Source organism: Pan paniscus, chromosome 21 (assembly GCF_029289425.2).
Source record: "Pan paniscus chromosome 21, NHGRI_mPanPan1-v2.0_pri, whole genome shotgun sequence".
NCBI classification, from domain to species: domain Eukaryota; kingdom Metazoa; phylum Chordata; class Mammalia; order Primates; family Hominidae; genus Pan; species Pan paniscus.
The window spans coordinates 16,922,480-16,949,544 of record NC_073270.2 but is presented as its reverse complement, the minus strand read 5'-3'; the positions used below and the strand labels follow the sequence as shown (position 1 = coordinate 16,949,544).

The window sequence follows — 27,065 nt, the reverse complement described above, 5'->3', positions numbered from 1 at the left end:
GAGAATCACTGCTGCCATGGTTGTAGTGTCCGCGTAGTGACTGGATCATAAAAGGTGCTCACTAAAAATTCCAGCAATGGTCATGGGTTCTGAAAGATAGACCAATGTTCACAGGACCATTGGCTTTATCTCAGCAACTTATAACTTGCATTTCAGAGGCTGATGCTAGGGTAAGTCATTATCTAGTATTCAGAGAAAATTTAGACACTGGGATTTGTAGCTATACAAAACTACTCTATAGTTTAAAATTTGAAAAACACGGCCAACACGCTGACCAGTCTTAGTAAGGGAAAACTATCAGTAAGTTAAAGCTGACTTACAGGAATAATTTTAAATATATATATTTGCAGTCAAATAGTATTAAGTGAGTATTTTTAGTTACTCATTGCTTGTGGCTAAAGAACAAATTTCACAAAACACAGATAATTTCACATTATCCTCTCAAACAAATTTTATTTGTATTCTGCTCTAACAAATATAGTATGAAGGCAACAGTTGTTTTTTAGTGTATGGCACAGATGAAAAGAAACAAACAGATTCAGAAGCAGTCCAGCATTTAAATGCTGGTTTAACAAAAGAGGCACGTATTATCCTATTTAGCAGTTTATACCAGATATCAGAAGCCATTTTTTTTTCCTTGCAAGCAACAGACTACATTTATTTGCATTAAGTAAAAACATATCTTGATCAAGAAAATTACTTTTTTTCTGATTTTCCTTTATATCACAAATGTCAGGGTAAGGCAAATCCTTAATGAATCATGTAATAAAAACCCTATTCCCCAAGAAAATATATTGAACATATTCTGCTAACTTTGTTATTTTTCAAAGCAAAGCCGACATGCGCCACATACAGAGAAATGTCTTTTCAAATCAAGTGCATCAAGCAGAACTGTATTAATTCACAAAGAGGCTTTTCAGTGTTTCATAGAAAGATTTACAATTAGCTGCGGTGATTAATATGTGACCCAGTATCACAGACAGTGATTCGGATGCCTTCTTTGTAATCTTTTATGAAAGAAGACTTGTCCATCATCTGAATAGTTACCAGCTAGAGGAAAAGCCCCTTTGTCTCTCCTACAGCGAGGACCATTTTAATTAGAACTATTATGTTGAAGGCCTACTTTGATCCTCTGTATGCAAACATGACTAACATAGGGCTATTTTCCTCCCTCCCTCCTGTAACTCTTCATGCCACATAGCTGGATTGGAGTTTGGTTGGAAATTGACATCCAGAATTTATGTGCAGGAAAATCAATCAGCTTTTCAAATCTATTCCATTGTACAGCCTGTGCAATGGCAGCACCAGCAAATAAAGGTTTTCTGTGTTCAGGTGTCTTTGATCTGGCTATAGTTAGATTGTTAATATTTCACTATTGAAATGGAAATTAACTTTATCATTTGTTTTAAAGCATAAAACTGTATAGCCAAATAACAACCAAAAAGCATGACAAAGCAAAAATGAAAACACAATCTAATTATAGATGGAAGAATAAACAAATTCAGGAGTCGGGCTGAAGATATTTATTCCTCATTCTCTTAGTTTCCTGGATACAAAGATTACTTTCATTCTTCTAGAATTTTTAGGCAGAGAGAATTCCCTCCTTCCACTTCTACCCCACCCACATTTGAAATAAATGAATAAAATGACTGTCATTGATGATAAGGAGAATGCCAGGGCTGGATAATTCCCATCCTGGCTGTTTCTAGCAAGGACATTAGGTCTCTTCCATCATTGTTCATTAGAAAATCTCTGTCCCTCTGTTTCCCTCATGTTTTTTTCAACTGTAACTCGTTACTGAGGCTAAGTAGCACTAACATTTGGGAGTCACAAGAAAAACGAGCTTCTAGCAGATTGCGCTTGTCAAATACTTCACAAGAATGACGGCAACTTTCAATTGAGTTATAAAGATGGCATGAAATGTAGAAACTGTCAATATTTGGATGACATCGTTTCTTGGATTCTTTAAAATGAGCCTTTTCGTTACTTTTCTGAAAAGCAACAACATCTAATGGCAATAGAGGATATAGATGCTTCCATATCAAACTGGAATAGCAACAGAAGGCCATAATCCCACATTATGAGGTCACGTAAATGTCATTCTTGCTGATGTCTTGATTTTATTAAAAAAAATTTGTTAGAATATATTGCATATGCTGAAGTATAGCTTGTTAACTATTCCAGTATATCAAATAAGCCATCCAGAAGGGGTAACAAATTCAGAAAGGCTAAAACCAAAGTCATAGGAAGATAAGATGAATTTTCCATCAAAAAAGTGCAAAACTGAAGATTTTGATGGGATATTTAGAAAGCAGAACATCCTTTTATTTTAGAAATAATAATCCACTATTTTTCTCCCTCTGTTAGGAAAAACAATATAAGTAAGTTTTAGTTCTAAAGCCCTTACAAGGAAGATGGATTTAAGAAGATATGCAACAAACGATATGTTTCCACTGAAAACAATGACATGACTTTGGAACCCGGGGAGGCTGTGGGAAGTAGGCATCTGGCCTTATACTGGCTCTAGGATAGATATTGGTGATGATGCCTGGCATCCTCATGGTCGCCATCCCTTGTGCTCACTATACCACTGGCATCTTGGGTTTTTAATACTGCTGCCCCCCTTCAGAGCTGTATCCTCCCCTTCAGGGTTTTCTGGGTGAGGGGACCAACCATCGAATCAGCCTTGAACTTGGCATAAACAAGTGACAGCATTTAAACACAGGCCAGGAAGGCAGAACTGCAAGCAAAAGCTCTAATTTCCTGTAATTTCAAATGAGACTGCTCTGTGGGCTGTCAAGCCTTGGGTGAAGACAGGATATTCTTTTACGGAAAACTCATAGCGATTTCAGGAGGAGCTTTTGATATTCATAGGCATATGTTTGGGTCCTAAATGCAGTGCCCCTTTTCTTAGCTTTTAACTGTAACACCTAGCAAAGGGCCATCCTTTACAGTTATGCAGCAGAGAGTCACCTCTTGCTGGTGGTCTCCATGTGAAGACCTCATGAACCAAGTAAGCTCTGCTGAAAGTCAGTGTCAAAGAAGGATGCACCTGCCACCCTGGTTAGGAAGGAAGAGACCCAGATGGCTGCCAGGGCCCACCCTTCTGTTATGCCTCTGCACTCTGCTCTGGAAAAAATTCAGCTTCCATATTTCTCATTAGCCACTTGGAACGAACTGTGCCTTGGGAACCCTGAAGAAAATATTTTCACCTCATTGTCCAGACCTTTTTCAAGTGGTTTCCGAGGCTTTTGCCTATTTTCTATCCTGCCTCCTCTGTCTGGGGATTGTACTGCTGCTGGGCTCATTGATTCCTAAAATTTAGCCTGCAGCTTATCAAACCACTGTCTTCCTCCCCTTCCTTTGAATAAACCACTGTGTGACCAGCTTTGTGAAATAACCAAGAAAGCAGACAGGGGCCAGGATACACATGTGAGTGTTCAATCAAGCCACTGTGACCCTGGGGCAAAGTTGTAAGAGAAAAGACAGAAATTACAAGGATAATGCCTGAAAGATGCGTCAACATGGGTCCCTCCACCAAATTAAAGGAAACTTTTTTTTTCTTTTTTTTCTTTCTTTTTCTGCAGATAAACGGAACAAAATGCAGCTGGAGAAATTAGAGTAAAGGATTCCCCGTCCTTCCATGGGACTTGCCTTCCCCCCACCCCCACCCTCCTCCACAGCGTGTGCTGCTATCTTCCCGAGCTCCCCCAGAGCCAGGAGAGGCCTTGCGATGCTGAGGATTGTCATTTAGTTCCATTTCTTTGTTCCTTCGCTTCATCTTGTGCCCCTGCTGAAGACAAAGAGAAGCCATTTGTTAGATTAAAGATAAGACATCTTCACAGGCTTAGCAAGGAATACGTTTTTAATACAGCCATTTAAATGTCTCTCGCCCCTCACATAGGCCCAGAAATATCTTATTTGACTATCAAAGAGCTTTAGATATCTGAACTGCAATTGCTGGCACATGGTATCTTTAAAGAGCATATAAATCACTGGTAATAAATGTATGCCACATTGACAACGAGCTTTGGCTGATGGGGACGATTAACTCAATTCTTCAAAGTATTCGTTGAAAACTGTAACCCTGAGTTGATGTGGCTTCCCTTTTCAGGCCCATGCACACACTCTAGTTTCCAGGGATCAGCATATAAAGAATAACAATTTTCATAATGCTGCCTTGCAAAAGTCATTGATGGTTATGCCACCACTTCAGATTGTACTTATTAAATTATCTGCCTTATTCACTACCCATGAGAGGACACTAAGAAGACACTGTGCCTTGGAAAAACCTATACTCTTTATTTTTTTTTAGATTTTTAAAATTGAGGTATAATCTGCCTACAGGAAAACACACAGATCTTAAGCATACATTTCAATCTGTTTTGAAAAATGCATACATTAAACCCACACCACCAAGAAGATATACATTACATCACCCCGGAAAGTTCCCTTCCCTATTACCCCACTCCTGCTGGAATGAACAAATGATCTGATTTCTATCTCCATAAATTAGTTTTTTTTCTGCCCTAGGACTCCCTGCAAATGGAATCATACAAGTACCTCATTGTGTCTGTCTCCTTTCACTCAGTGTAATGCTTCTGAGATTCATTCATGTTGCTGCTTTGTTAACAGTAATCTGTTCCTCTTCGTTGCTAACTAGAATTCCCATGTATGTATATGTCACTTTTTAAAGTTCATTTTCTTGCTGCGAGACATTTGTGTTGTGTCAAGTTTGGGGCTTTTGTGAGCATATCTGCTATGTGTATTCTTGTATAAGGCTTTTGTGAATATAGGTTTTCATTTCTCTCAAATACTCGGGAATAGAATTGTGGGGCCATAGGATGGATACATACTTAATTTTACAAGAAACTAACAATTTTTTAAAAGTGGCTGAACCAATTTATATGTTCCCCAGCCATGTATAAGAATTCTAGCTCCTCCACATCCTCTGTAACATTTGGTGGTGTTAACTTTATAATTCAATACTAGTGGGATCGTGGTGGGATTTCTTTGTGGTTCTGTATTTTATATCTGTGGTCCCTGGTTTTCAGTAATCTCAGTCCAAATTAAGTTAAACCTGGAGATGCTTGGTGGGTATCAATCAAATACACAGCCCTACACTGCCTAGTCTCCTTGTAGACCTCTTATTGAACTTAACATGTCTTGGTTATTCTCTTCTTCTCCTTCATGTCTCTTCACGTGTCTTTTATATTACTACATTTTAATTTGTTTTTTCTATTGTCGTTAATTATTTAGTGTTGCTCTTTTCTTATTGTTTTATGTCTGCTTTTATTTGTTTTGTCATTCAAATGTAGTTATTTTATAAAATCTTCAAAATTTCCTACTCTCTTAATGTTCTCATAGTGCTAATTGTCCTGTAATTTTACCTACTGACTCTCACTCAAAATGGATCATTTCCTTGTGTGTTCTGTAAGTCTTAAAACTATGAATTCAACTTCAGAATTTGTTTTTCTTTTGCAGAAATTCCATGGGGTAGTTTCATATTTCCATTTGCCACATACACCAGGAATCACACTGGTCGGTAATCAATTATTAAGTTCATTTTTCAGTTTGTTTATTACTGCATGACTTTGGATCACATAAAATTATGTTTCAAAATCACAGTGTATTTGCGGTTTCTATCTATCTTGGGAGCCTTTTTCTCTCCCCATGCAGTACCTGGCGCAGATCCAAGTCTTTCTATTAATTTCTTGAGCTAGAAGTCCTAGATTTATTTATGCAGAGGTATCAGTTCCAACTCCTTACGTTGAATGGTTCAAGGTCCAAGGTGGGCATTAAAATGCAAGACTGTGGCCATAAGGCCTGTCTCTGTATCAACAATCTGAAGCCCCAAATTTAGTGGCTTATAACATGAGTGATTCACTATTTCTCATGATTTTACCATCTGGCCTGGACTGAGCGGGACAGTTCATCTGCTTGAGGTGGTACCTGCTGGAGCCAGAACATCTGAAAGGGATTCTCATTTTCTAGGACTTTTCTCCATGTGACCTCCTTCATTCTATAGGATAACCTGGGCTTCTTCCAGGGTGTCTGGATTCCAGGGAGCGAGCATTACGAGAGTGCAAAAACGGAAGTTACAAGCCTCTTAAAGCTCAACCTAGAAGCCACACTCAGTCTGCCATGTTTCTCCAGAACCAAAGGTTCAGATTCCATAACCATCATTACTGCCCTCAAATACTTGTTGGAAAACATTTACATTTGGAAAGTGTTCCATTGATGCATTTAACCCTCCCCCTGTTGTATCCTTATGCTAGCCCTGATTTTTTACAATTACAAATTATACAACGCCAAACATTCTTGTATTATGTCTTTGAGCTCTCTAATTCTATTTCACTGTATTTCTTTAATTTCCTTGGAGGTATGATTCATGGAGCAAAGGTTCCTTCTTTCTGTCAAATGACCAGATCATCTTAACAAGCCCTTCTGTGTAAATATTGCTGTGGGAGTTAGTGACGTTGCACAAGTCATTCATTCTGCCTCTGTGACAACTGTGTCCAGAAACTTGCTATTGCTTAGGGAGCAGAATTTTGAATTGGAGTATTTAAATTTCCATTTATTAGCCAGGTGATCCTGTGCATGTCACTTCTCCTTCCTGGAATTTAGTTTCCTTAAACTAATTTTGGACTTTAAGTTTTGATACCTGGCCTTTAATCTCAGCACTTTGGGAGGCTGAGGCAAGTAGATCACTTGAGATCAGGAATTCAAGACCAGCCTGGCCAACATGGTGAAACCCTATCTCTATTAAAAATACAAAAAATTAGCCAGTTGTGGTGGTATGCGACTGTAATCCCAGCTACTCAGGAGGCAGAGGCATGAGAATCCCTTGAACCAGGGAGGCGAAGGCTGCAGTAAGCCAAGATCGTGCCACTACACTGTAGCCCAGGTGACAGAGTGAGACTCTGTCTCAAAAAAAAAATAAATAAATAAATAAAAGTTTTGACACCTGATTCATTTGGGTTAACATATGAGTTCATTTTTATTTTCAAGAAAAATATCATTTTGATATTAACCAAGAAAAACAGACTAATCCTGGCACTTTATCTGGACACTGGTCACACAGGAAAGAAATAATGTCTGTAAGAAAAAAATCTAGACAAGAAGCCTATAGTTTATTGGCAGCAAAAGGGTAAAAGGAAAGGAAACACTGAGGAGCTTGCATTTAAATTGTTCAAGTTTAGTCTCATTTCATTACTTTTTAATGGAAACTCCTCAACTGTATCATTTCTGCAGCTTAGCAGGGTATTTTAAATATATAAAGAAAGTAAAAAAAAAAGGAGAAATGTTTATAAGAACATGTTTGTATGAGCTTATACTTTTTAGCAGTCTTATGCTATACATGCATTACACAGATACCATTACATTTAGTTTTATAGGATGTTCAAGACCATACAGGAATAAGACATGTATTCTTTCACACATTCCCAAATTTTATTCTTCCATGATGCTGGAGCACAAGAATGGTAAAGCCAAGCCTCTTAGGAAAGTGTAGAGAACCATCAAGAACATGCAGTGAGTGCAAGGAGGTACAGGGGGCAAGGGTGTCAACACATCATTTGTGCCTTACACTCGATGACCCATGATTCATTTATTCCATAGGTTTTTTTCTTTTTTTTTTAACAACTAAATATTTTAAACCAGAACTTGGAACAGTTATAACATCAAGCATAATTTCCTTCTTCTAATTCTTCTCATCAGTCCTCAGGTATGGAAGAGGATTATAGACCACTCAGGTAGCAGTGTAAAGGAGGCTTAGCATGACTAGCTCCATTTTGCTCCCCGCTGCCCCCGTCCAGTGATATCTTTTAGGTTGATTGCTTTTGCTCATCTCTTCATGCAGGGTGAGCTAACCACGGCAGGAATTTAGTTTATAGTTCAACTTTAAAGCAAAGATGACAATAGTTCCTTCCCAAAACTAACCACCGAAGAGATAAAGACAGTATGCACACAAGTAACAACATTATGTTAAAGATTTATAGGAGCAATGTGACCTGACCAAGGGCAAAGAAGTTTCACAACTCCCCCTTGAACCCTTGCTGCAGTCCAGATGTCTGTCACCTCTTGATCTCAACTGCCTCTCTGTTCCTTTTCCTCAAAGAGAAAAGGAGCCTAAAATTCTATAAATTTAGGGTGATTCTTTAGGACATTAATTTGCCATCTTCTTGGTTTGCTGGCTCTTGGAATAAAGTCATTTTCCTTGCCTCAACACGTTGTCTCTTGATGTATTGGCTGCCATGAAGCAAGCAGTGCTGGCTTTGGACTCAGTTACACTCATCATTCTAAATATATTTTAGTCTCTACTGAGAGATTTAGAATGTTGGTCTGGAAAAACTTCTAAACATGATCTGGACCAGGCTTTTTATTTTCCTGGGAGTTCCCTGAAGCTCATTCAACGTAACAAACCTTCGTGCAGACGCACGGGTCCACAGGTAGTGGTGTGAAAAAAACAGGACCTAAGGCAGGCTTGTTTCTGTCCAAACACACTCATATTCCTTTATACAAACTCCAGGGCAAAGATTGAGTGTTATGCTTAAAGACAGATATACCAAGCAACTCAGCAGGTAGCTTCTAGAAAAGCAATGCTTCAGAATCAGCTTGGAGTTTCTGAAATAATTTGACCACTCCAGGAGGCCAGGGGGTGAGATGGATGGAGACATTTTTTACTTGTCAAAGCACAGAAAACCAGGGTATACATGATTTGAATGTGCTGTAGCTCATCTTTTCCTCTTCAAGATGGCAAGCTTCTAGGGGTGATCCTTTCCCCTTACGCTGTGTTATTTGGTTTAAAGATTTTCAAGGTTTATCCAAGCCATGCTGTGGGAACTTGGCAAAACCAAGGGAAATCCAGTATGTCATTTGCAAATAGTTCTTATGGCTGGTTGATCATTGAAAATCTCACCACAAGGGGCATCTTACCTATTAGTTGATCTTCTTGTTGACTCTCTGTTGGGTCATTTACCTTGTCAACCTGACTATTCATTTCAACTGTCACCAGAAAAAAAAAAAAAAAGTTAAATATTCATTAAGCCTAAATCTCTGAGACACATTAAAATGACCCATGATTTGATACTTTCCTGATTTCCTATTTGATGCCTCTTTTCCATTTGTTTTCATTCATTCAAGATTTGGGGACTATTCTTGTAGATTTTTACTGGTGGGGGTAGAGGATATACCTCAGACGCCCCCTTCAAATCTTATGTTGAAATGTAATCCCTAATGTTGGAGGTGGGGCCTGGTGAGAGGTGATTGGATTGCAGGGATGTATCCTTCATGAATGGTTTAGTGCCATCTTCTTAGTGATGAGTGAGCTCATATGAGATCTGGTTGTTTAAAAGTGTGTGACACGTTGCTTCTAGTCTTGCTTCTAGTCTGGCCATGTGAGTTGCATACTCCCCCTTCCTCTCCCGCCATGATTGTAAGCTTCCTGAGTTCCTCATCAGAAGCAGATGCTGGCACCCTGCTTCCTGTAAAGCCTGCAGAACCATGAGACAATTAAACCTCTTTTCTTTCTAAATTATCCAGTCTTGGGTATTTCTTTATAGCAACACAAAAAAGGCCTAACCCAGTGGGGGAGGGCAGGATTGCCTCTTCCCTCAACTGAAACTGAGTTGTCACTTCAGACCAGATTTTTGGGTTGACAGTTTGGATGTACATATTATGATTCTTGGATAAATGCAAAGGCTTTAATAGATATCTAAGAAAATAAAGAGAGAAGGCAAAGCAAAGCACATCACTGACATGCAGAGAGGTAAGCAGCTTGCTCCAAAATGTCAATATCAGGCCTGTTTGGTTTGCCATACTTTCAATTTCGAATTCAAAACAGACCTTGTAGACTTGCCGATGGCTGCTGTAGTGGCAGTGAGTGGCCATGAAATTAAAAAGCCGACTATCTAACCAGATCCCGTAGTTGTGATAAAACATGTGCTTTTACCTGACTCAGTGTATTCTATGTGAGCATTTGAATAAAAATAGAATGCATGATTACTGCCATTCTCCAGAAGTAACCCAGAGCAGGCATAGCATTCACTCTAAATTTTCCAAGGGTCAGTAGATTTAATTAGATTGATATTTTCTCAAGCATCAAAGTCCACATTATAAGCTGAGAAAATGAATATACAAATAGACAATGGCCAGATCATATATAATGATAGAATTCTGACGTAAAACCTCTGCAGAAGCTACCCTAGGCAACCAAAACACAGTCTCTGCAGCAATTGACTCAGAATGATCAGGACTTGGTCAGTGACTGTCAGCGTCCCTATTTTTTACCCCTGCTTCCAACTTGGGACCAACCAGGGAAGGCCAAATGTATTCCCTAATACAATCACTTAAGGTGCCCCACTTCTAGTTAGCCATGTCCAGCTTCTCTATGCCAACAACCTCCAATCAGAGCATGCTTGAAGTATTCTCTTTTTTTAACCTATAAAGGGGGGTTTCCCATCCCCTGCCCACCTTTGAGCCTGCCAAACACAAGTGATAATGGCCGCCCTTGTTATAGTTACCTTTGAATAAGTAACCACTGTTTGTTCTCATTTGGGCAGTTTTCATTTATTTGCACAAAACCAACAGCCTGTATCTCCTTTTTCACAAACATGAAATTAGTGTAAAGTAGTGGCAGATGCTGATTTTCACACTTCAAAGAGGCTTGAAAGAGAGAATGACGTTATGTGGCATCCACTGAACTCTCTCCCAATAAGGAAGGTTTTAAAAGCAGGTCTCAGTGTTCTCACCTGCAAACTGCCCCGAGTTTCTAATGATGTGTGAACTCATTTTAAACCCCATAAATAAACTGGCCCCAGATGCAGCAACCCTATGTAAGTATAAGCATTCATCCACCGTCCATCCTGCTCTGCAAAGTTATTGTGAGTTCACCCTTCTCAGGGTGGGAATGTGCAGGATAAAATACAGGAGAGTATTCCTTTTCTGTTTCTTCTTCCAACCAAGGGATACTAGTTCTAAAACCTACTAATAAATGGTACAATAAAAAGCATCCCATCACCAGATAAGTTTGGGAAAAGCAACTTTAAATCCTGTTAAACAAGTCTCTTTACCTCTGAGACTTCTGAGGGCCTGCAATCCTCTACTGTGTATGGTGAATCTCCAAGTGAGGACTAAAACTCAGTATTTCACATTTACTTCTCTTTTATTCATGGGCCTGATAGTCCTCAGAACATGATTTGTAAATAACTAGTTAAGAACCTTGTCTGTAGCATCACAACCAAGCTGAAGCAGGTTTAGTTCAACTGCTCATAACTAACAAGCAGTGGCTCTTAAGGGATGGGTCTGGGGCTTAAAAACATTGTTCTCATGGGCAATGCATGCCCATGAGTAAAAAGCCAATTTGGGCAATATAAGCCGATGGGCTTATAATTAAGGGAGGCAATTCAGGTGATGATAAGCCGGTGGGAACAAGGAATACCTGGTATAGGAAATTCTATTTAAAACTATAAATAACATCCACCATTGGCTAAATTTTTTCCAAGGTCATTATCAACTCAAAGTAATTTGTTTTTTTCCTTTGGCTAAAATAACCCAAATGGCAAGATACTTAAATGACTGACCACCTAACCAATTCTGGTTCTCCTAAACTCTATGGGCCAGTGGAATCAAATACTTATTACATTAGGTAGGCTCAAATAGTTGTTTCTCTAATGTAAGTAATGGTATTTCAAAGGGCCCTTAGCATCGTCGTGCAGGGGGAAAGGGATATTAATATTCCTGAGGCTCAGACTCTTTAGATGCCTACAAAATTAGATGTAAGTTTTTAAAGGTTGTTTGAAAATTTATTTTTAAGGTGCTTTTAAAGACTCACTATGTTTTTAACCAAGGCAATGGATGTGATACAGTGGAGTGAAGTGATGAAGGTACAAGAACAATCTTAGCCCACACCCAAGGTAGGGCTCTCCCGAATGCTGAGTGGAGCAGGGTAACAGGAGGCTAAGTAGGCTAAGTACCTTTTGCAGAAGTAAGTAATGCTTCCATAAAGTTCACTAGATAGACTTCAGTTCAGTTTAGTCTTGAAAGTATCTATTGAGTCCTCAGTATTATAAGATATGATTAAACCAGGACATATGCTGTTTTAAACAGCTAGAAACAGGTTTTTTTAAAAATAAGAGGTTGCCATTTTTATTAGTTTGTAGCACAAAATTGTTTTTGAAATTTACTGTGTTCTAACCAAATATGTTGCTTTATAGAACAGACAGTTCCCTTAATCCTAGATTACACATAGAAAATATGCCAGATTTGTAGTTTCCATGGGCTCCAACAGCTCAGAACCTTACCATCAGGACCTGGAGTGTTTTCTAGGTCACTGGAGCCTTCACTTTTCCCAGGCATCCTAGGTGTGTCCTCGCCTGGAGCTGGAAGAGAAAAAGACCACAGTCCCTGATGAATAGAGAATTATAACAGCCTGAGGGCCAATCATTTCTGTCACCCTCCATTGCCCTTTTAAATTCAAAAATACTCCTGGGATTCAACTTCTTTTGCAGAAAAGGTTAAAAGAGGAAACAGAGGGTTGAGTTGCTTGAATACTTTTGTGTGGCCTTCTAAGTTCTCTTTAATTTGTGAGATGATCACATATATATATATATATAGTTTCTCAAGTTAGAAATCTGGTAGCATGACAGCAGGAAAAGTTGATTTCCTCAGAACAACCTACAGTTTAAATTTAGGGAAGTGTGTCTGTATGCATGGGTGGGTGTGAGAGAGAGTTTATGTAGTTTAACCTTAGAAGAAGAAAAAGAGAAAATGAATTTTGCCTTAGGCATGACTGAAAGCTGAAAGATTCATTCTCCTGGTAGTGAGAGTTTTTGTTGTTGTTGTTGTTTGTTTTTTAAACAGAAACAAATGGTTTAGTTGTTTCCTTAGGAGACCTCTGATGCTGCCATTTCAGATTGCTGAGAATTTAGTCGTCAGTAGATTTCCTTTGTGACTGGCCTCTATTTGCACAGCTTCACAAGGTGCTTCGATAAGATGCTTCAATGTAGTAAAGGAATTGTGTTTCATATTGTAAAAACATTTCCAGGTATTCAAAAGGACAATCATTTCTTGCTTCTTAGTTAAATCTCTCTTAAGTTTTTATAACTTGAAGAGCAAGGACATTTGTAAATACAAATACATACATAAAGTGCTAGAAAACCCATAATTTTAAAGGTTTTATGATTCCTGTACATTTTTAAAGAGAGGATTAAATTTATTTTCATTACCTGATTACTTACTGTGTCCAGAGTATGTTAAACTTCATGTGCCTATTGGTGAGAAAAAAGCAAGGACGGGAAAGATCCAGTTTATAATGTCTACAAAGGAAGAGATCTTCAGAGGTAGAATTTGTACTCTTGGTAATGGTGTATTGAGGTTGACAATTAAGAAATATGATTCAAAGGTGACTGGGCTCTGAGCTTAGGTAGATGCATGGCAGAGAGGTCATTAATTGATGACATATAAAACAAGCAGAGTGGGAAAAGAAGAAAGTTATTTTAGATTTAAAGCCTGAAGTGTAGGGGCATTTATGTGAGATATCAAACAAGTTTTGCATCTAGCACTGGGGAGAGAATTATGAGAAGAGAATTATGAATGGAACATGTGGGTATTTGGGGGACACCAAGATAGGGTAACATTCGTAGTATGAGAGTAGATGAAAGAACTCAGGAAAAAGATAACACAAGGGAAAAAAAGGACTTATGGTCTCCTCAACTCTTCAAGGACAAGATGAAAGTCACTGTGTCCACAGTGCTTTTCACTAGCTCCTGAGAATTAGGTGGAAAAGGAAAAACAAAACTTGGAGCTTCCAACTGGACTTGTTAACACTATATAATACCGTTCTCACACTGCCTATTCTAGAAATATATCATTTTTCAATTGTTCATCAACATACTCCTTGAACACACAATTACAGAAGAAACCATTTGTGAACTCCCCTAAGACTGGGAGCAGGAAAACTTTGCTAATTATGCCTTAGAACACAGAAGTAATAGGGAGCAAGAACAAAATATTTGACTTTATAAACATAATAAACTTTTAATGGAAAAAATACCAAAAGAAATGTTTAAAAAGCTACAAATTGAGGGAAAATATTTGCACCTTTTATCATAGACAAAGTGTTACTACAATCTTTAATATATAAGGCCTTTTAAAAATGGAGATGAAGAAGACCACCAACTTAATAGGAAAATGGACAAGAGATTTAACAGTTAATAAAAGAAGATATAAAAATGGCCTGCAAAACACATGAAAAGGTAATGTACTTTGCTAACAACAAAAGGAATGCAAATTAAAATTATAATGAGAAAGGGATTCTGCCTAAGGTGGACTGTAATGATTCAGACTAACCCTCTACCAAGAACAGCTAGAAACACTGAATACATTATTTAAAAATAGCATTGTAAGGCCCCAGAGTGCTATGAATGCAGGACAAACCTGAAGAAATGCAAAATGGTGAAGCTGACATTGCACATGTGTCAAGAAGTTGAATAGAGCCTGCAGGTGTTTTGTGAGGCTAGGGGCAGGGAGCAAAATTTGAAGGCTGGGTTCTACCAAGGAGAGGTACCCTGCTAACTACCTCAGGTTTTTGGTGGGGTCCCCTGAAGGGTTATATCCTGGGGGCAAGAATGAACTTGAAATAGACTATCTCTTTAAAAAAACCTGAAGTCTAACTTTTAATTAATACAATTCCTGATTGAATTATGCTGCTTTGCTGTCAGAAGCAAAAGTAAATCTTCTCTGGAGGAAGATTAAAAGCCTCAAGTTATCTCTACAGTTTTTCAAACACAGTGTCCAGAATTCAATACGAAAATTACCTGGCATTTCAGAGGAACAAGAACAAGTCACTGAAAACCAAGAGAATAAAAGAGATGACATATGGATAGACATCAGAGATCCAGGTATTGCAGATGCAGCTTGAATAACAATTAATGTATTTTGGAAATTGGATGCCAAGTTGAATAATTTTTATGGCAAAGTAGTTTATCAGAGAGCTGGATACTTTTTCAAAAGTCAGATGAAAATTCTAGAAGTGAAAAAAAAAAAACCCACAAAAACAAGTTAAGAATTAAATAGGTGATTTTGACAGCAGGTAGACCCAGTTGAAGAGGAGATTAGTAAGCCAAAAGCTAGGTTGGAAAAAGATACGAAGCCTAAATTGCAGATGAAAACCCCAGATAAGAGTGAAGGAACCATATGAGATAGGATTTATCCTATGTAAAATGGAGCAAAAGGAATATTTTAAGAGATAATGTCTGATAATTTGCCAAAATTAATGAAAGATATCAGATATCATCTCAAACCATTGTTTCAAGACTGTTATGATTCCGAAGCAAAATTAATGAAAAAAACTATCACTCAGTCTAATCATTGTGAAACTGCTGAAAACCAACATTAAAGAAAAAAAAAGTTATCTAGTGAATAAAGATCCATTAACTTCAAAATAACAATAAGACCTATAGATAAATTCATAACAAAAATAATGGAAGCCAGAGATGATGCAATGACATCTTTGAAGTGTTAAAAAAAAAAGACTTTCAAATTTGAATTTGAAATAAAATATTTTTCAGAGAATATGACTGAGAGAATTTGGTGTCCACAGACCTATACTGAAGAAATAGTTTCCCCTACCCTCAAAAAGAAATAAATGTGAAAGGTAATGTGGACAAAGACCTTCACATCATTATGCAAAATTTCTTACACAGGACAAAGCACCAACCATTAAAATAAGTTTATCAAAACATGCTAAGGGAGAGGAAAATAAGCCAAAAGACTCCTGTACAGAATATATAAGAAATAAACATACAAAATAACCTTGAAAAGACAGGGAACCCAACAGAAAGTGGACAAGACACAAACAGACGTGTCACAACAGAGGATATTGTGGCTGGTCATTTAATTTTTTCAGTAACTTTGACCAAATCTCATAGCACTTAAAAGCCTTGGCTTTTTCACTAGTAAAATGATTATAAAATATTCTGACTCATCTTAACTCTCTGGGACATCATCAGACCTATTTAAAATATAATATTATTATTATTTATATGAAATGATTACTGTGGAAAAATTAATTGATAAGCTCTATCTAAGCATTACTTTCTTGACTATTTTCTTAGGGTCCTTGTTTCTCATGGGATCTAGAGGTACCTGTAGCTGATTCTTTCAGGAAATATCTTTCTAAGTTGTTACTCTCAATGGTAATAACCCTGGTTACATTACTATGGGGAAACCCCTCTGGTATCACAGAGAACTTTCTATCTAATAGGCATAATTCTAGTCTATTAAACAATGCTTAGTGAAATAAGGGAGGGTACAAAACACTTTCAAAAGTTAGGTGAGAGAGAGGAAAAAGTTGAAGAAAGCAAAATGCAAATAGCAAATCAGAAAACAGTAAACATTTAAATTTCTAGCCCTATGCTTGTCCTTCTAACCTCATTTCACAATGGAATGTGTGAGAAATCTCAGGTTGTGCCACAGTATTGGCATAGATTAGTATGAGATTCAATGGCAGATTTGAAATCCATGAAACAGAGAGAAAAAAACAGAAATCAAAGTTGTAGCTCTGTATACCACTATATTCCTGGAGCAGAGGGAAGTATAGTCTGTTAGATCTGCTTTCCAAGACTCCAATATCATGTTTGGTAGAGATTGTTCATTAATTGAATATTATGAGTGCACATGAGGTTTTCCTGTATGTGTGGACATGCACTGTGAATATGATGCATATTTGTGCAATGGTATGTTTATGTGAATTTGCATGTGCGTGCGTGCATGTGTGTGTGAGTTGTTTGTTTGGAAAGTGGGAGAGGAATGACAGATATTTCTTACTGTGTCATGCATGTGGAACTGGTACTATCCTAATAGCTTCTTCAGCGCTGGGCAGTGCAACTGGATGCCCTACAGAAATGAATCCATTTCACATAGACAACATAATCTGATAAAAACAAAAATGGCCTCTGTGGCCTATTTATTACAGTTTGCCTGTCCCTCCTTCCATTTGGATTGCTGCTGGCTGAAACACAAACAAGAGGTACATTCCAGAGCTCCTAGCAGGGGATAAAAGATGCAGAAATAGAAAGAGTCTGGGACATTCAGTACTATTTTCATTTTCTATCAACAACTGCAACTGTACTGCTCAAACCCTTGATTATAGCAATTTTTTCTAGGTTAGTGGAGTTACATAAAAAGTAATAAATGAGGCAGATGTCATCATAGAAGAAAAGATACTGAGATGCACACAGAATGTAGTTAATTAGACTTTTAAATATATAAACGTGAGAGATGCTGGGGGGGGGAGTCCTCCAAGCTTTTCTTTTGAGATGTGTATTGACAGTAAACTTCACACAACAAATAGAATTACAAGTAATTATTTGGCAGAATCTGTAGTTGCATAGGTGACATGATGGGTACAGAGCTCAGGGCCTGTCTGGATTCAATTGTATTGAATTAAAGTGGTATTAACCGAAAGCAAACCTTCTTGAACCACCTTGACAACTTTTGCCATACCTATGTTCCAACTTCACTATTAATGTAATTGGATTAGATAATGCGTTCAGAAATGTTTCCTTCCTACCTGCCACCCTCATGGGAATCTACTTCACTCTCTCTTGATGCTGGGCTTAATTACAAAATTTGCTTTGGCCAATGGGATGTTAGCAGAAGTGTGTCAAGGAGAGACTTGAAATGCATTTGACAGTTGGGGCTTTCCTTCTCCTACCTTTTACTGCAAGGACAACATGCTTTAGGGGTAGCTCATCCGAGGAGGATGAGACCAGGACTCAGCTCACAGCTGGATACACTTCCTGGCCCAGACTAGTTGCAGTTGATCCTAATATCCATGAGCAAAAGAACAGACAACTGTTCTAAATCCCCTGAGGTTGAAGATGGTTTGAGATGAAGCATTACTGTGGTGATAGCTAACTAACACACATAATAATACACTTCTAATCAATTCAGTTCTAAATTTTTCTTAATTTTGTCCCATAGAAATTATAGCTATGAAATCTTGAGCTTCATTTGTGGCTAATTTTTTAACATGCCATAATGTGTTAATCTCTACATCACCTAAAATCATCTATCAAACTACAAATGGTGCGTGTACAAAACTTTGAGAAACACTGAATTAATGTATACAAAGGAGAAGTCCCTTAACAGGCTAAACTCTGCTCACTTCTTTTCCTCTGGGTAGATACCCAGTAGTGGGATTGCTGGATTAACTGGGAGTTCTACATTTGAAAAAGATACTTGCACATGCACGTTTATAGCAGCACAATTCACAACTGCAAAATTGTGGAACCAACCCAAAGGCTCATCAGTCAATGAGTGGATAAAGAAACTCTGGTATATATATAGTATATAATATTTTATATTATATATTTTATATATAATATTTTATATTATATATTTTATATATAATATTTTATATTATATATTTTATATATAATATTTTATATTATATATTTTATATATAATATTTTATATTATATATTTTATATATAATATTTTATATTATATATTTTATATATAATATTTTATATTATATATTTTATATATAATATTTTATATTATATATTTTATATATAATATTTTATATTATATATTTTATATATAATATTTTATATTATATATTTTATATATAATATTTTATATTATATATTTTATATATAATATTTTATTATATTTTATATAATATTTTATTATATATTATATTTTATATATTAGTTATATGATAGAATACTACTCAGCCATTAAAAGGAATACATTAACAGCATTTACAATGACATGGATGAGATTGGAGACTATGATTCTAAGTGAAGTAACTCAGGAATGGAAAACCAAAGATCGTATGTTCTCACTGATATGTGGGAGCTAAGCTATGAGGACGCAAAGGCATAAGAATGATGCAATGGACTTTGGGGACTTAGGGGGAAGAGCAGGAGAGGGCAAGAGATAAAGGACAACATATATGGTGCAGTATATACTGCTCAGGTGATGGGTGCACCAGGATCTCACAAATCACCACTAAAGAACTTACTCATGTAACCAAATATCACCTGTACCCCAATAACTTATGGAAAAATAAAATAATAATAATAAAGTGTTAAAACTGAATATAATACCAAAAACAAACAAACAGAAAATAAACTGTGCTCACTGTGATATGGTTCTAAAATGGAAGAAAACTGGTCTTGGAGTTTAGGGCATCTGCACGTACATTTAACTCCCAAGCTCAAATGGAAGGCTATTATCCCATATGCACAGACACGAATTTATGTTCTTTTTAAGCTAATGATTGTTGGAAAAGATGAGCTCAATTAGATTTCATTTTCCCCTAGACTTCCCAGTTCACTATCTAGGTCTAGAATGCATGTGCAACTAAGTGAAAGGAGATCAAAGACCAATTTAATGAGGAATAACACAGCGTCAATATCAACACCAGCTTGAAGAGAAGCTGAGTCCAGAGTACACTATACCGTAATGTTGCTTTCCCACAAACTGCTCCTTATAATGAAGTCACCAGCACTATCTAAAATAATCATCATGTGGTTCCAACAGCCATAAACTAAATAAATTTAACTTCTAAAAGAGCATTCCAGTCCTTGATAATGGCATGGATTTATTCATTCACATAGCTGTAGTAATGTCCAGGTTTCATATTCAGGTATTTTGTGAAAATCCATAGGGGTGCAAGGGGTAAACACTTGCTCTTAAAATTCATCCAGTGTGAAAGGAGTCAAAATAAAAAACAGGTAGCAATTTACCCCACTTTCCCTACAACAAATGCCATTCAACAAACCACAACTCGACCCTCTAGAAATTCCTTCTCTCATTGAGTATGCCTTTGTTTTTTTCTCTCTCTGTGTCTCTCCCTTTCTCTTTTCCCCCCTACCCCCTACTGTGATAGGTTCTGAACCTCAAGTCTGCTTACTTCTGGCTATCTTTCTCAGAGGTGTCACTATTAGTGAAAGGGGATGGAGTTTAACTCACTAGACTTAGGCAGAGGTGATTTCAAATCCAAGTCCTGGCATTTCTATTTATGTGATTTGGGGGCAAGTTCTGTTCACTTCCAGAGTCTTGGTTTTGTCACTTGTAGAGGGAGTTAATGATATCTCTCTCATAAAACTGGAGGATTGAAAGACATAATGACTGACTATCATAAATGCCTGATTAATATTTATTGGCTACTTCTGGGTATCTCTTTATCACTGACCCTTAAGAACACAAACTTAGCTGAATCACCTCTTCATATCATTCAATAATTTACCACATATCCCTCCTCTGGGGTATCATTCATTCATTATTCTATTATACAGCCAGCATATTGTGCTGCATACCTATATGTATGAAGCTTAATTTAAAAAGTTAAATGAATTAGAGCTCTGATGTAGCTAGATTAAATCTCAGAGGAGAAAGCACTGTTGCTTTTCGGCGTTGTATTTTTCTTTTATTCCTTCTCCTTGTCCATAATTAGCTTTCTTGCATTCTACATCTACATGAAGAACAAATAAGTATCAAAAATAAAATGTCATACAGTCTCTCTTTCTGACTTTGGAACAAGATTTATTCTTTTTAATTTACTATAGGTAAATTGGTCCAGTCTTTATTTAAAAATCAGATTCCATATAAAAACTTTATTAACATGTAGCTATTTTACTCTCAGTCTTTCAGTTTTTAGTTGGAAATGGGCTGTTTTAATTAATAAGTGCCAAGAATAATTGTTTTTAGTCAAAAGTAATGTTTAAATTCTTTAGTCACAGTCACGCAAAATAAGTCAAAGGCTTTTAACCCATTGTGCTGCTCTTCAGAGGCATTTTCAGTTTTTCCCTCTTAGTAGATAGGGTGTCCAGAGTCTTCCCCTCCTCTCCTGTCCTTCCTCTTACCTCTTCCTCATTTTCCTTTTGTTTCTTCCTTCCTTCTCTCTTTTATACCTCCCCTTCCCTCCCTCCCTCCGTTCCTGCCCTCCCTCCCTCCCTTCCTGCCCTTCCTTCCTCTCTTCCTTCCTTCCTTCCTCCCTCCCTCCCTCCCTCCTTCCCTCTTTTCCTCCCTCCCTCCCTTTCTTCCCTTCTTCTCTCCTTCTTCCTCCACCTTTCTTCCTGTATCCTAATTTTTTCCCTCCTTCCCTCTTTTCATCCATCCCTCTTTCCTTCTTTTCTTTCTTCCCTCCCTCTTTTCTTCCTTCTTTTTGTCCCTCCTTCCCTCCTTCCTCTACCTTCCTTCCTGCATCCTAGTTCTTTCTCTCCTTCTCTCCTTCCCTGCCTCCCTTCTTTCTCCTTCCCTCCCCTCTTTCTTCCTTTCTTCCTTGAATTTAAGACTTATTATTATGGACACTTTCATGTTTTATGAAGATTTAATTAACCAAAACAAACTACAATTTAATGAGATATTAATATATAATTTTTTAATGTCAAGTTTCATTTTAGATACAGGGGTACATGTGCAGATTTGTTACTTGGGAATATTGCATGACGCTGAAGTTTGGAGTATGGATCCTGTCACCCTGGTGGTAAGCATAGCACCTGATTGGTAGTTTCTTCACCCACTCCACTCCTTCCACCCTCCAAGGGTCCACATTGTATATTGTTCCCATATTTATTCTATGTGTGCTCAATGCTTAGCTCCCACTTACAGGTGAAAACATACTATATGCTAACTTTTTAAAAGAGCATGTGTTTATTTCTAAATAGAAATAAAGCTCAATAAACCTAACCCTTAAATAACTGTAGTGACATTAAAAAACAACAGAAAGGACACTTACACATAATTAACACTTTCAAACTGCTCAGAAAAATGCTAATGAAAAATGACCCTGAACAACTCTTTCCATGTTAAAATGTTCCTATTACCTTCCCAGAAAAATTAATGCACACAATTCCCATCTCTTTAATTCTCTCTCTTTGCTCTTTTCCCACTCTTGCCCTACTTCATACCCTCTCTCATCTCAGTTTTCATTTACTTAAAATATAGATGATACTTTCTATTCTCTGCAGTCTGGCCTTTTTATTTTCTACATAAATATATGTATTTATAATATGTACATACTTTATTAACAGGTACTAGCAAATGTGCATTGATTAGTATTGCATTTTAATATGTGCATTGATTTTAGTGCCTATTCAATATATGCATTTACTATATATCGATGAGCATGCCATTGTAATCTGTGTTAATATCTCATTGCATAAATATGGATATATCATAATTTCTTTATCCAGGCCCACTTCAGTGGACTTCTGATGTGTTTCTACACTGTTGCTTTTACAAACAGCTTCAGTGAATGTTCTTGCACTTATATTTTGGAAAGATTTTGTAAATATTTCCCAAGGATGAATTCCAAGTGAATTCCTAGATCCAGTGTATGTGAACTGTTAATCTTCATAGATGTTACAAAATTTCCTTCCAAAAAGGTCAGATCAATCAGATCACTTAGAGCATGATAATGATAATGATAATGATTTCTCCGCAATCTCCAGCAGTGAGTATCCTCAAACTTTTCAGGGAAGAAAAGAGTATGTCCTCATTGTTTTGATTTACATTACATTATGAGTGAAATTACCCTTTCTACCTCCCTTCTTTTCTTCCTCCTCCCTGTCTTTTGTCATCTGTTTTTATATTTTACCAATTTCCTATTTGATTGTTTTTTTTCCCATGATTTTTGTATATTCTAAACTAAGAAAATTAACCCTTCCCTGTCTAATACATTGTGAATATTTTCTCCTGGATTGTCATCTTTTTATTTTCTTTAAGATACATTAAATAAATTTAACTACGTATTCTTCTAAAAGTTTTAGGTATTTTTAAGTGACATGTCATGTGCCAATATAACCATGAAATTCTTTATTAAAAATCGTTAAACTTATCAAAGATGTGTTTCAGGATGAGATTTCTGTATTGATTTTTTAAAACATGGTTTGCCCATTAGATCATCAATTCAGCTTCCCTTTGTTTGAAGACATTTTCTGTTCTATACATTGACTTCTAAATTTCAGGGACACCAATCATTCTCACATAGAGCAATTTTTGTGTTTTCTCTTCCGTATGTATTATCTTTTCACTGTGAAAATCTCAACCTTTTTTCTTTGTCAGTAATTTGGTCTTTGCTGTTCTTAACTGATTTATTTCTCTAAGAGTGGAAAATCTATCTCCTTAGTTCTTACATTTCAGATCAGTTATGTTATTTTTATCACTGCATCTTCAAGCTTGTTAACATTTTTTCAAAGTTCATCTGTGGTCATTGCAGGGAATTTGGATCTTTCTCTTGGGTTATGTTTTCTTCCACAGTACGTTCTTCACCTGCCCTTTACTGGGTTGCATGCTCACTTGCTCTCTTCCTTCCTTCCCTCTCTTTCTCAGTCAAGGTTTCAGTGTGCTTGCAGGGTGATGTGTATATCACATGCATGTCAGCAAGCTGCTCCCTTTCTATACTGCTCTGTGGCTCCTTGGTCCTCCAGCAGCTGCCTAGAAGCCTTTCATTTGGAGGTTTTCCTTGGGAGGGGTAAAGCAGCCACATTCGTTGTGTTGGATTTCTCAGCAAGTGTATAGCATATCCCATGCCCAGCCCAGGTTCCCCCCAAATTTGTCTGCACAGTTGCCATCTTGGACTTTCATAGTGGGGGCTATCTTTGGGGCTTGGACTTCCCATAGTGGGCACTATCTTTGGGGCTTGGATAATTCCTTCAATTCAACATGAGACTCAGAACTTTCCAGGAGAAAGAGTCAGTCTGAAAGTTCCTCTATTCTCTTTTGCTGTTTTCTTTCTTAGCCTTCCACACTAGCAGGTGATAAACCCTCTGCAGCCTTGTCAGAGAGCGAAGGTGGCTCCTTCTTCAAGGAAGCATCACCTGGGGCCTGCTAGCACCTCCTTCCCTGCTACTTGTTCATGCCAGAGACCTTGCCTTATGTATGTCCTCTTAAATTTTCTATTTTGTGAAATTCCCGGGATTTTGCTAGAGATAATTAGTTCTAGTCATTTGTTATTGGTCTGCTTTTTCTTTCCCGTTTTCCTTCGGAGGTATTGACATGGAGGATTACAAAGGTTATTCTTGTTTCTCTGGGGAAAGATTGAGTAAAAGGTGTTCATGGCTGACTTCATGCTCTTGTGGAAATTTCCTTGGCCTTTTCTCTCCTAGTTAGGGAGGTAAATGGTAGCTGGTGGGATCTTATTCAGGAAGATTTCTGAGCCTGTAGAGTTAGGGATGGGGTAGGGCAACACCAGGCTCGTTCCTTCCGCACATTTCCAGAAAGGTGCCTTCCTTTTGCTGGCTACCCACCCTTTCTTTCGTTTAATTACTGTTTTTGTTGATGATACTTGCTTGCCTGTTTTACTTCTCTTCCTTCATATTGTTAAGTTTGGAGGAGAGTAAGGTTTTAAAATGTGACTACACACCACCTTCTTTCACCCAAGATCAGGTGTTCAGAGGCTCTTGATTCTTCTAGGTATTCGTTGTGGGTGTCACATGCACCTGGCCTTTGCTAGCAGCTGGTTTCAAGAATATTTTTCAAATGATGGTTCTGATCAGACTTGATATGATGGATTAATATTTGTGTCCTCCCAAAATTCAAAGGTTGAAGCCCCAACCTGCAAGTTACTGTATTTATAAATAGGGCCTTTTGGAGACAACTAAGGTTAAATGAGGTCATCAGGGTGGGACCTTAATCTGATAGGACTGTGGCCTTATGCAAAGAAGAAGAGAGAAATCTCTCTCTGCTCTGCCATGCGAGGACACGGTAAGAAGACGGCTGTCTATGAAACAGGAAGCAAATTTTCACCAGAAACCAAATTAGCAGCACCTTGATCTTGGACTTCCAGCCTCCAGAACTGTGAGAAATACATTTCTGTTGTTTAAGTGCCCCAGCCTAAGGTATTTTGTTATGGCAGCCAAGCAGATGGATACACTTGATTTACACTTAGTCCATGCTTCTTTAGGACAAAGATACAATTGATTGTATGCCATCTGTTACTCACCTAGTCTATTTTTTCCAAATAGCCTCCATCCTAAAGCTGCTACTTGACCACTGAACCTCTCTTCATCACTTGGACAAACACTGTAGACACACACATTTGGCCCCCTCTCCAAAGTCAAATAGTGAATGATTACACTGACAGGAACATACTTGTGGAAAATGTGCCTGTGCCTGTTTTAACAGAAGACCCTTTCCATGGCAACAGAAATTTTCATGTATTAGTTGGGAATACTCTACCCTAGTCAAAATCAGAAACTGTCTTTACTAAGTGATGAAAGGCAGTGATGATGGCTGAGGGTGAGCACGAGATCCTGATATATAGAAATACTTTTATGTTTGGCCAGATAATATGCCTCCATGTGCCACTTTGAGAATGGTTTGGAAATGCTTCATCAGTCATCGTCAGAATAACTACTCTACAGATAATTCAGTATTTAGGAAGAAGAGCGAAAAGAAAAAAAAAATGTCCACCAGGTACTTCAATGCCTATTATGTTCTGGGATACAAAATGAATGAGGCACGCCTCTGCCCTCATGGAGTTCACAAGCCAGCCAACGCAGAGAGAAAGTCATCCCCCACCCACGAGGCCAAATGGCAAGCACTGTCATATGAACCAAGCATGGTGGATGCACAAAGGAGAGAGTGAGTCACCTTTTGTGAGGATGAAGAAAAATCTTTGAGGACAAGAAAATAACATTTGAGTTGGAACTAGATGGATGAGTCAGTTTCAAAGGAGTTCCAGCTTCTCTGTATAGTGGTCCTAACCACTGAAGCCTTCCCAGGTGTCATCACATTTGGCTTAACTGAGCTGCATTCTGATCACATTCCACATGTCTGGCTTTTTCTTTTCATTTTCCAGGCCTCAATTAAGCATCTAATTCTCATTCAGCCTCATTATGCATTCTCCACCCCTCCAGGGCTTGGCTGGAATGAAATGAAGACTATAAGGAGGCCCTTCTCAGTTGGGGGCTGCCAGAGCTGATCTCAGATCAGGGTCTTTCCAGCAGGAACAATGCACATTGGGTGTCTCTAACACTCCCCTCCACCCCATCATGCACCCTTTGTGGCTTTTGTTTCTCTGCAGAAACCAGCTAAATCTGTACACAGCAGGGTCGTAGTGAACACAGAGATATGTACTTTTTCCAGAGGAGTTTCTTGATTCTTTTACTCTAATAGGGTTTTCACTATGTAAGGAGCCACAGTGGGGGCAACTTCTGTCTTTTCAATGGTTCTTTATGTGAAATCTCACAAGGAAGGAACTTAGTGTTGAAAATAACCAAGGCTGAATTCTTCGAAACTTCATCATACACTTAAGGCCCAGAAAAGAAAGCATCTCTGATGGCGAGGGCTGAAATCCTGCATGATTATGTATCTAGCTCTTCAGTCAAAGAATAACTTAATCCTATACATTCTTAATTATAGATGTCTTTAATTATTTGCACTATATCTTGTACTGTTTGTAGGTCACATTTTCCTAAATAGCATAATTTGTTCTGAATATTTAATAAAATCTAGTGCATCACCTTTGTCCATGACCAAAGGACTAGAAATGTACGCTGCATCCAAGAAATCATCGGCTGGTTTACAGAAGCCTTAGAGGAAGGCTGTCTGAGGGCTCTGAACTGGAAGTAAATGCATGCGGTTCTGCTAAGCTAATTCCATTTCCGGTCTCAGTCTCTCAACACCAATTCTTTCAGCTTCAGAGAAAAATGATAGAATTTTTTCCTACTAGGAGAAGTTTCCAAACACATCTGCATTAAGTGAAAGCCCATTTTCTAGGCAGCTTATTTTCACAAAGCAATATCGCACATACTTGGGCCTTAATCTTTGATCTTTGTTGGGTTTAACCATTTTTATGCCTTCTGAGAGTTAATTACTCCCAGAGCAAACACATACACACACCTGAAAGAGTGTCTAGGTCACATTCACTAAACATGCAACCAAAAGTGCTACTAAACTCAGCCAGATGACTTTGGCTAAGGAGAAGTCAAAGCTACCTGTGAGATGTTGATGTTACATTTGCCGAAACCCTCCTCGTAGGGGCTTTATTCCACTTTTTAGGCTTATGAACAAGTGTTGTCTTTTGTTGTCTGAAAAAGGGCCAC

General features: G+C 37.7%; 1 protein-coding gene across 8 annotated transcripts in view; it reads right to left on the bottom strand.

Annotated features, from left to right (window-relative positions):
- Positions 1–426: 426 nt before the first annotated feature.
- The window catches only part of MACROD2 (mono-ADP ribosylhydrolase 2), a 2,054,393-nt gene continuing 2,027,754 nt past the window's right edge, over positions 427–27,065 (bottom strand). For 2 of the 8 annotated variants that reach the window (XM_055105081.2, XM_034947083.3), the window contains 3 exons: positions 12,303–12,380; positions 8,938–9,006; positions 427–3,790 (listed from right to left, as the gene is read on the bottom strand). In XM_055105081.2, the coding sequence (XP_054961056.1) occupies positions 3,747–3,790; positions 8,938–9,006; positions 12,303–12,380 (191 nt within the window). In that variant the 3' untranslated portion in view covers positions 427–3,746. Of the gene's footprint in view, positions 3,794–8,937; positions 9,007–12,302; positions 12,381–27,065 lie in introns of all 8 variants that reach the window. The other 6 variants (XM_055105080.1, XM_034947082.3, XM_055105083.2 and 3 more) reach the window with 4 other exon arrangements.